The sequence below is a fragment of the Triticum aestivum genome, chromosome 2A (assembly GCF_018294505.1).
Source record: "Triticum aestivum cultivar Chinese Spring chromosome 2A, IWGSC CS RefSeq v2.1, whole genome shotgun sequence".
Lineage (NCBI taxonomy): Eukaryota > Viridiplantae > Streptophyta > Magnoliopsida > Poales > Poaceae > Triticum > Triticum aestivum.
Genome location: NC_057797.1, coordinates 46,151,141 through 46,161,829, shown reverse-complemented (window position 1 = coordinate 46,161,829; position 10,689 = coordinate 46,151,141). Strand labels below are relative to the sequence as shown.

The window sequence follows — 10,689 nt, the reverse complement described above, 5'->3', positions numbered from 1 at the left end:
TTGATCCAACAATCTTAGAAACCTTTTCTTGCTGAGAGGGACTAGCTTTGGCAGAAGATCTGGATGTTCATGATGTGGTTCTGGCTTCCGATTGCGAAGGAGTAGTTAATGACATCAACTGGGGAACAAGTGGACCGAACGCAGCAATCACACATGAAATAATAGCTCGTAGTTCTGGTTTTTCTTCTTGCAAGTTCATTTTTGAGTGTAGAAACTTCAATTTGGAGGCTCACAATCTCGCAAAGTATGCATATAATCTAGGCATAGGTAGAGATGTGTGGTTGGACAATCCTCATAACCCAACTATTGTACCTATGAACATGTCTCTGAATCAATAAAGCTTGCGAGATCTCTCAAAAAAAGAGTATACATTACATCTGGAATATTATTCAATGGATAAAATAGAGCCTCAATTAGCATAAGCATAAGTTCACACCATATATTGATAAGTTATACCACGCTTAGGCAAACCAATCCGACTGCGGAGTTGAGTTCAAATACATTAGTCTCTCTTTTACAATGCATGTCTTAGTATCATAATGAAAATTATGATATATCAATTTCAATGTTTAAACCAATGCACAATTTTTAATTTGATAAACGTCTAGGCATCTCATTTGCACCAAAGTAAACCAAGTGAATCTGGACGAGCACATTAGATAATCGAATCATGCGTAAAAGTATAATCAACAACATTTTTGGTTCTTCGAATTACTGAACCTATCATGCAGGCCACATTTTCTATGCCCTAGAAGTTTCCATGAATATGACCACCTAATATACACTAGAAATTGCTATAAAAATATTTGTTGGTATGTCTATAATTTATAAATATCTATCATAATATTCAATATAACATGAAAAGATATATGAACACACGCATGTATATGCAAATGTGTATACACTACACCGTTTATGCAATATTAGAAAAATAAATATGAAAGATTGTCTTAATAATAAAGAAAAGTTTTGGTACATCATAAATTTTTCATTTTATAAAATTAAAATATTCAATTATATACATTACAGATGCATACCAAATAATAATATAAATGTTATTTGAAAACATTTTATGTGCCTAAGTAATAAAAAATATTAATTACAATTATAATATGATACACTTAGTTTAAAATAAGTATAAAAGTTTAATATGAAAAACAATTATCTTACATCGCCCCAGGCCCAAAAATATATTGGACCAGCCCTGGTCCAGGTGCGCAAAGGTATATATGGTTTTCCGTGCTAAATATGCCGTGACCCAGCAATACTACTGTAGTCGTAGAATCTTTCTTTCTTCCCACTGAAAAAGAAGAAGAATACTTTCTCACCCACACTCTCTGTCTGAACCGACGAAGCTCAAACATAAACCGACGGAGCATAGCCGCACTCTCCACTGCCTACCTGGGCCCGCCCAAATGTCTGGCCCACGAGCAGCCGCAGTAATAAAAGAAAGAAGGAGACAAAAGACATACGCCCTCAAATCTGTCAGTCTCCGCATTTCCCCCACCATCTTCTTTCCCATCCGCCCTCCTCTAGCTCTGGATCTGGTAGCCTAGCTCACCATGACCTCCTCCCTTCGCTTCGAGCTACTCTCCACACTTCAGTATCTCCACTGCTCTGCACTGTTTCTCGTATGCAGACCGATCCAATTTCAGTTCGGGTGCGCGGTGTGGACTGCATCTTGCTCTTGCTGCTCCCTGTGGCTCCAGATCTCTCGCTCGGGATGGCAGGTGAGTCCGTAAAGATCCAATCGCTCTAGTATTTCATCTCCACTTACGAGCTACGGGAGAGAGAGCCTTAATCCACCATCTGCCAAGCGCTTCGACCACGATGGTCGCAAGTTAATTACTGCCGATGGCTCTCTACTCTGGATAATTGCTGAGCTTGTAGCTATCGGGCAGAACTCATCAATTCATCAGCTGCTGAGCTTTGATGTGCTCCGGCCAGTTAGTATTTTCCAAGTATTGTGAAATTAGAATCGATTGACAAGCCTTGGCCAAGTATTCGGAGCTGGCTGTCGCAGAGTCTACTCTCTAGGAGAAAGAGAGGTGGCCGCCGCCGACGAGCCGCGCTCCCTGCTTTCCGTGCGAGAGGACGCCAACCAGATCGAGATGCCGACCAATGTTTTCCTTTTGGATTTTTTTTTTAAAAAGAAAAACAATGAGCGGTGCAGCTGGGCCTAGATGTCCATACTAAACACATGCCTATTTTAAGCGAAACTGCTAATTATATCTTTCCCTTTTTTCTCTTCCAGAAAACAAGCCGGAATTCCATGCGTTCAAGCTTTGACGATGTAGAATATTTCTTCTTCTTCTTGGGCTTAAGATTAAGAAGAAATTTTTCCGCAAAGGAAAAAAAAGATAAGAAGAATCGGGGATTAATTTTGGTATCCACACACTAGTCTTTTGCCTCTTCCTCCTGGTCAGGTGACTTTTGTCTCTGTTACGCTCTGCCTCTGCCCACGCAAAACTTTTGCACAAACACGTATAGCTACGTGCTCGGCGTACCTTCAAAACTGACGCAACAAAACTTCAAAAAAAAAAACTGACGCAACAACTGGCCCGCTGTCTTGTCAAACCTTCTGTCACGATGCCAAATTTTTGGGGAAATGCTATTAATCAACCGGCGGATCACTCGGCCGCATCCACCGCCTGCCCCAATCGCCATGCGTCTTTCTTCAGGCCACACTTAGTCTTATCTCTTTGGCTCAGAAGCGTTGTGTGTTCGCTGCAGTGAATTATCACTCAAGGTGCTTGTTGCCACACATGTTATGTTACAATGAGGTTCTGCAACAGGATCTATGTTGCAAAAGATATGTAAAAAAAGTTTTGATTTTTTTTCCGCAACTGGACCTCTGTTGCAAAAACACTATGTAACAAGACCTCTGTTGCAAAATTTTTTGCAATATGAGCTTTGTTGCAAAAGTTTCCGTAACATGACATCTGTTGCGAAAGTTTTCGCAACACCGTCGTTGTTGCAATTGTAAGAATGCGTCTGGATCATAGGTTGACACTAGATCTAGCTGCCGAGCCGGCGGATATTTTTAAAAAATCCGCCGGTCGACGCCTAGCGTCCCCCAATATTTTTGTACCGTAATTTGGTTTTCTTTCGTAAATTTTGTTCCTCCGAGAATATAAAAGGAAACGGTTATCAAAACGTACACGATTCTTCTCCTCCTCTACCCCGCCCGTCTAGGTTTTCTCTCCTCAGCATGCATCCCGATCCCGTGTGCCCATTATCTTCTTCCTCACCTCTTTCCCTTGACCTCTTCTTTCCTCTTCCTCTCCAAAAAAAAGAAGGTCAAGGATCTTGGCATCTCAATTCTCATGCCATGGATCGAGCCATCTGGATGGTTTCCCTCTACCGACCTGAAAGATGGCACATCTTTTCTGCATGGCTTCGAGGCCTATCGAAGCTCCGGCGGCCGCAGTCGATGATGACCAACACGGCGACGGCCAAACCTCTCTTCTTGATTGGATTTCTTGTTCCGCGGTGTCAAGAGGCCGGCTGATACTAATTCAACTTATCCTCTTGTTCGGTAGGTAGGATTTGTCGGATCACCCCCCCCCCCCCCCCCCCCCTCGTTCCTTGTAAGATGCATATATTATTCACAAAGAGTAATCGCCTCCAAGATTGTTCCATCTTTTCTCACCCTCAAATCGGATTGTTCATGCCTGCAGGATCTCCTAGCGGACGGCTCTATGCATACCTCGTGTCGTGTTCATTGTGTAAACACAGATCGATCTGACCTGATAATTGGCTGCTTATGCCCGGTGAGTCTATACAAAGTTGTAATCTTTCATTGTTTGTTGCCAATTTCAATCAGAATGAATCTTATTTTGGTTTCTGTTGTTATGAAGGTGTTTACATGATCTCTTTCTTGTGGTTTCTATGTTCTGGTTTGATCTCTTACTGGATCTGAATCTCTTCGCCGTATTGAAGAAAAACCGATGCGCCTGAAGATCCCGTACGTTTCTAAAGTGGGAACGGAACGGGAAGTCTGAACCTCCGCATCTTGCGTACGTTTTCCGTCTTCTTCCTTGGGGCTCTCCGCGTGCAGATCGAGTGTGAATTCGACTGCTACTCCTTCTTTGTTGTTTGTAGAATCGGTTCAGGGTTTCGGTGTCGATCCATAACCCTATCTGCAGCCTTGGATCTACCGGTGCAGTTATCTGCTACAGCCTGTCTCTACACCGGTGCTACTTTTGAGAAGTTGCGACTTATTCACTACTACTTTTCTCTGGGCAATTGTCACATCTAACTGCGGTAGGGATTGCCTCGACAGGCATTGACACGTTTTGGTAGATTGTCTGTAGCAATGATAAATTTTTCAGGCAGGAATTCTCTACTGTATTCATTAGGAAGAAAGTTTTTCTTTTACAAATGCCTGTTTTTGTTTGTGTGGACAAACAGGCAAAGACCTCTTATAAGGTTATGGATCATCGGGCAGATCCTGTTTTCGGACTCGATTTTAGTTGGGTGGGCTGGACTTAGTCACAGCGGTGACCTTGGTGTCTCGGCGATGGAGACGCTCGTGGGTGCTGCATTCCTCTTGAGGACGCTGTTGCGGTTCTCCTCCCAACACCAAAGCTTCGGGTGAAAACCATCGTCTGTTCGGACTCGATGGCGGCATCGCTTTGCGTTATCACCCTCCTGGGGGCGTTTTGAGGGAGTCCTAGCGCTGTTGGTCGGTTTGTGGCTATGTGTTCAGGCCACCCTTGTTTTTCTCGATTGTTTTTTGATCTTGCTTTGTTTGGGGAGGCGAAAGCCTGTTTCGAGGAGATTCTTGTGTTTTCCACTTCAAACAACTCTGTATGGACAACAAACTACTGTTGCTTGATGTCTTTGGTTGATTCTGGTTCTGGGGTGTGCAGCCATGACCTACTCATGTAATTGTCTTTGACTCTGCCCTTTACCTTCTTTTCCCTTTGCTGTTGTTTGTAGGATTTGCTCTCTGAATTTGCCTGTTAATGGACGGATTTTCTTGTTGAATGGTGTACTACCTTTTCCAGAGCCAACCGATGCTCTCTCGCTTGAAAATATAGCGTGATGAACATGTAAACACCTTCGCTCGAAAAATATTGGCTTGGTTGTGAATTGAATTTCCTCGGTATTCTCTCCTGCTTTGTAGTGCATTTTATCTTTCGTGTTTGATGACAAAATCTACATATATTTGCTTATAGTTATGTTTGATAACGATTCTTCTATCCTACGTTTTCCATTTCACTGTAATGAACCAGCCTGTTTATGTTCTGCAGCTCGATGGCCAGCTAGTCTCCTCTCATGATGGAATCACTGTTGAATTTCCCTGTAGTAATGCTATGTGCTGATTAATCTCAAATACTGTTATGCTATAATTTTGTGTTATGTCCATTCAAGAGAGGCCTGACTTTGCTTGTTTGGATATTACAGGAGGGCATTGATAAAGGAAAAAATTGAGAAAACTTGGAACTCGTGGTTCTTACAGGCTGAGGGAACCTGATAAGTTCAAGGGCCATTTGGAGTTTGCTCTAAAGTTAAAGTGGCTCGACATTGAGAGCATCCAGCAGTCCGTACACGGTGTGGTGATCTGTGCTCCCATGACTGCCTTCTGGGCTACAACTAAGGTGAGTACTTGGTCTGTCCCTCCTCCTCTGTCTGCTCTTGGAACTAGCTTCCGAGCTATGTCCATACTGTGCTCTGCTCTGCTGTCTTCCGAGTTTAGTGTTTGGATCTTTTGATGTTGGTTTGAAATTCAACTGTCTCCTTTGTACCATGATGATGTTGGTTCTGTTTTTGGTATGTTTTGGTGTCCATTTCTTTTACTTCTGCTGCAATGGAACTCAGTTTTTTCACCGTAGGCTGAGATTAAAGGCAGTCTGTCCACATTGTCAAGTTGTTGCAAGTTGTTTTGATTTGTTGGTCACATATGATGATTTCTCTGACATCCAACAGCTGTGAGGAATTTGATCGCTACAGTGATACTACTGGTGCTGTTCTTTTTTTATTATTCAAGACAAGTGACAAACCCAATCATTAAGAAGAAAGCAAATCTTTACAAATGCATGTTCTTGTTTCTGTGGACAAATGGGCAAAGACCTCTTCGCGACACACGGACTAGTCCTAAAATGAGGAAAGACGGGCGAATGCTATACCTGGCGCCACTTGGTTGCTTCTCAGTCGACACACAATTGATTTTAGTCCCACAGGCAGATTCCAGCCTAACCACCCAAAACGCCAGGTAACTTTCCGAGAAGCGTCATTAGATTACCCAGACCCTAATCATCTATGACATGCAGTTGATATCTTATCACTTGCCACCACCAGTGTCATTCATAACAGCATTAAAAAACACAAGCCATACAAAATTTAGTTTGCCATGTTTTGCAATGGATTCATCATACGCAAGTATGATCAATACAGGTTCATAACAGCATTCGAACAGAAGCATGCAATACAACTTCGGCATTATCGCCGGTATGCTCTATCAAAATACTATGAGATAAAGTTGGTATAAAGGTACCCTGAAGAAAAACCACGGAAATAAAATGTAGTCCGCTGGGGTTTCAGGCAGATAACATTCCTGTAGTCTTGAGAGTCTCAGTACATTGTTTTACTCGATTCTTTTATATAACACCTGTAATCAGAACAAAACAAGGACTGTCAGTATAACTCTTTCTTTTTGTTGCCAATTTCAATCAGAACGAATGTTCTTTTGTTTTCTGTTGTTATAAAGGTGCTTACATGATCTCTTTCTTGTAGTTTCTTTGTTCTGGTTTGATCTCTACAGTTTTCCTTTTCTTATGAAATTTTATTGGTACTGAATCTCTTAGCCGTATTAAATAAAATAGGAAGAAAAGCAGATGCGCCCGAAGATCCCATAGTTTCTTCAGTGGGAACGGAATGGGAAGTCTGAATCCCCGTATCTAGCATATGTTTTCCGTCTTCCTCCTTGGGCTCTCCACGTGCAGATCGAGTGAGAATTCGACTGCTAGTCTTGTTTTGTGGTTTGTAGATTTGATTCAGGATTTTGGTGTCGATCCATAACCCTGTCTGCAGCCATGGATCTCCCAGTGCAGTTGTCTGTTACAAGGGCAACTGGGCAACACACTGCTCTTCTTGTGATGAATTTTCCGATGGGCTACTTTTGAGAAGTTGCGACTTATTCACTACAATTGCCACATCTTATTGGGGTAGGCATTGCCTCGACAGGCAATGCCACGTTTTGGTGGGTTGTCTGTAGCAACGATAAATTTTCAGGCTTGTATGTTGAGTAAATTTTGTCTGGTTACGGGCAGGAATTCTCTACTGTAGTCATTAGGAAGAAAGGTTTTCTTTACAAATGCCCATTTTTGTTTGTGTGGAGAAACCGGCAAAGACCTCTTGTAAGATTATATTCGGATCCCCTCATTACTAAGATATACTCCCTCCATCCCATAATATGAGAGCGTTTTTGACACTACACTAGTATAAAAAACGCTCTTATATTTTGAGACGGAGGGAGTAGTATATTAACCTCTAATTATGGTCCCTATTTCCCAACCTTCAAATCTTATTGTTAATGTTTGCAGGATCTCCTCGCCGCCGGCTGTGTACACCATGTCCGATTCAACCTTGTTTGCCCATGTTTACTATGTGGTGTTCATCGTGTAAACACGGATCGTTCAGAGCTGATAATGAACTGATTATGCCCGGTGAGTATTTTTTGATGAATGCTACCTTGCGCCACTTGGTTGCATTATTTGATTTCAATCCAGATTAAATTGGCAGCGAAACATGCTACTCCCTTTGATCCATATTAACTGACGCTGCTTTAGGACTAAAGCAGCGTCATTTTGATCAGAGGGAGTAGTGTAGTAGATTATTCGATACATGCTCAGAGTTATCTTTTGCATATTTAATATCAATGTGATTTTGTGAAACAGCTGCTAGAATGAGGTCGGCAGCCAATGACAAAGCTGAGGCTGAGAAGATACTAAACATGAAAAGAGCAGAAGGAGGAGAAGGTGAGTCCAGGTACTCGGCTAGTGTGGGCATTGCAAGGCAGCGTCAGGCTATCGTGGATGGTCCGAGAGATGTGTCCTCACTTTCTTGGAGAACGTCCCTGGTACCACTGCAAAGGACATCATGGGCATGGTTCTGGTCACCCAATACTTTGACACCATCAAAGAGATTGGCGCCGCATCCAATTCCTATTCAGTTTTCATCCCCCATGGTCCTGGAGCTGTCAAGGATGTTGTATCGTAGATAATAGATGGGCTCCTACAGGTCCACTGAATAACTTGAACCCAGGAAACAAGCCTGCTACAACAATCGCCATAGCAGATTCCAGACTAGACACCCAAAACGCAGGTAAACTTTCTGAAGCCTCTGTCAAGCTAAGGATCATAGCTGTTTTAGATAGCATCAAGCTGACAATCAGGATTATTCTAGATTTACCCAGCCCCTAGTGACTTAAAGCATGCAGTTGGCATCTTATCCTTTCTCACAGGCTGCTGTCATTCAACATAAATCAAACACAAGCCATAGAAAAACACTTTCCTGATCTCGACACAGAATCAGCATAACCAGGTTCCATCATCATACTATAGGTTCAAAACAGGCAGTCAAACACAAATCGCAGCAAACAACTTTGCTTTATCTCGCTCATCGTAATTCAGTCTCACTGATATAAACTCATATTGTCTCACTATTTGTGCACAGAAGAAAAATTACAGAAATAACATTGGTCTTGCAAGAGCTTGCCGCAGGGGAGTCTGATATAGCTATTTATTTGCAGAAAGAAAATGCGGAAATAAGATTGATAATGCTGGAAGATTTGCGCAGGTGACTTCAGTAGTGTTACTTAGTCTTCTACCTGTGATCACAAGAAAAGTAATGTCAGCATGTTATGTTGGTTTATTTTTGTATGTACTATAAAATAGCATGCAACTAACATAAACTCTATTGTTTGGCAGGGAACAACGTGGATTTTAGTCCATCTACCTTTGTGCTGACTAACTGTAACCTAGGAAACAACCAACGGACATGGCAGATACAAGAAAAGACCCAAAATGACAAATGAACTTTCTGAAGCCTTTGTATTTCGTGTAAATACAATGTTTAACAAATTAAGAATCATGGTTTTTTTAGATAACCCAGGCCCTAATCATTATGCTGCATACTTCAGTATTGTCCATCATTGCGTAATTTCAACACAAGCCATAGAAAAAGTGCTTTGATAGAACCAGCATTCATAAGCAGGTTCCATCAGTAGTCTATAGGTTCATAGCAGTCATTCAAGTCTAAACCATACTCATCATAGTCAAGTCCTCAAGTCTCGCATAGTATGTTACAGGAAATGCATGCAGCAGAGAAGTTACGAAAGAAAAAATGAGTAGTGTGGGGCAGAGTTCAGAAGAAAAAGGGACTCTGCTATAGGTTCAGAACACCATTGATTTTAGTTAAGCAGCCTCTCAGCTGATTAACCGGAACAGAGGAAACAACCAAAACTTTCTTAAGCCACTGTAATAGTGTTCAACAAAGTGAGAATCATGTTATGTTAGAATAAATTTTTATTGTTTGATGACAGGAAACACCATGGATTTTAGACTAGTTGAACTTTCTGAATCCTGTAATCATATACATACAGCAGGCAGTTGTCATCGTGGCATTGATCATAGGCTGTCGAAGTGCTTTATGTCAATCATAAAAGGATTGTCTCCATGTTCTAATCTAGCAGTCCACAATAAAACTTCTATGCTTTCTTAGCCGCACTGTACCTTCATTCAGTGGCGGCGGCGGTTGCCCCTCTTCTTCGAGCCACCATGGGCTCGCTGATACGCCTCACGCGCCTGCAGCTGGCGGAGGCGCTGCTGGGTTTCCTGGTGTTCCATGTAGATGTGGTTCACGAGGTGACGTGCTTGATTGTCATGGCGCAGATCCCCGCAGTGCTCGCAGAACCAGTAGATGACGGGAGCTGCCACTGGCCCTCCCTGGCCAGCGGCGTTGCCCCTGCCGCCCGGCCGCCGCCCCGGCCCCCGGGACCTCCGCGACCTCCGCGTCCACCCATCTGCATGCATCACAAATTCCCAATAATCACAGGATTCGATCCAGGAATTCTGTACGGAATTGAACCAGATCTGATCTGAACGAATTCTGTACGGAATTGAACCAGATCTGATCTGAACAGGAGGAATATCACACGAACGATCGATTAATCACCTCGATTCGTTTAAGATTTGGATCTAGGGATTCGTCTGATCCGAGCGATTCGTTTAAGGCCGGGGATCTAGGGGGAGAGATCGAGGGTTACCTCGCTCTGGTGAGATCGGATCGGAGGAAGGAGGGACGGGCGTGATCCTCGCGCGGATGTTGTTGTCGTTGACGGCGGTGCGACTGCGACCGAGCGACCGAAGGATGAACAGGGAAAGTGTTCGCTTCGAGGGCATCTCCTATTTATATTATCCCCTTTTTTCGGGAGGTTGTTTTTTTCCCTTTCTGTTTCTCGAAAAATGGTTGGTTATTTTTTCTCTAAACACAGTATAGACACAAGCGCGCATACACACATCTATATGAACACACGCACGCACACCTTACCCCTATGAGCACATTGGAGCGACTGAGTCGACATATCATCTTGAGATTTACAAAGTCACCGTATTGACGGGAACGTCTCCTCTCACTGAAAGCGCATCGTCGAAAATCCTGAAATAGATCTAGAAATAATCC

At 42.8% G+C, this 10,689-nt stretch overlaps 1 protein-coding gene and 1 long non-coding RNA gene across 31 annotated transcripts; one reads left to right on the top strand and one right to left on the bottom strand.

The window, feature by feature from the left end:
* Nucleotides 1-1,170: 1,170 nt before the first annotated feature.
* Nucleotides 1,171-9,115, top strand: LOC123187351 (uncharacterized). 30 transcript variants are annotated; one of them, XR_006493925.1, is made up of 9 exons: nucleotides 3,188-3,542; nucleotides 3,681-3,773; nucleotides 3,861-4,019; nucleotides 4,945-5,057; nucleotides 5,259-5,606; nucleotides 7,551-7,673; nucleotides 7,905-8,331; nucleotides 8,759-8,853; nucleotides 8,937-9,115. It is a non-coding gene; the product is annotated as an uncharacterized lncRNA (long non-coding RNA). The 30 variants fall into 30 exon arrangements; XR_006493924.1 differs by having other exon boundaries at nucleotides 4,945-5,110; XR_006493937.1 differs by having other exon boundaries at nucleotides 3,861-5,057; nucleotides 5,259-5,310; nucleotides 5,413-5,606.
* LOC123187350 (uncharacterized) lies at nucleotides 8,540-10,424 on the bottom strand. The gene is made up of 3 exons (XM_044599206.1): nucleotides 10,274-10,424; nucleotides 9,741-10,030; nucleotides 8,540-8,836 (listed from the first exon to the last, which is right to left on the bottom strand). The coding sequence occupies exons 1-2, from the start codon at nucleotides 10,407-10,409 to the stop codon at nucleotides 9,747-9,749; spliced, it is 420 nt and encodes a 139-aa protein (XP_044455141.1). The 5' UTR covers nucleotides 10,410-10,424; the 3' UTR covers nucleotides 8,540-8,836; nucleotides 9,741-9,746.
* Nucleotides 10,425-10,689: the final 265 nt, after the last annotated feature.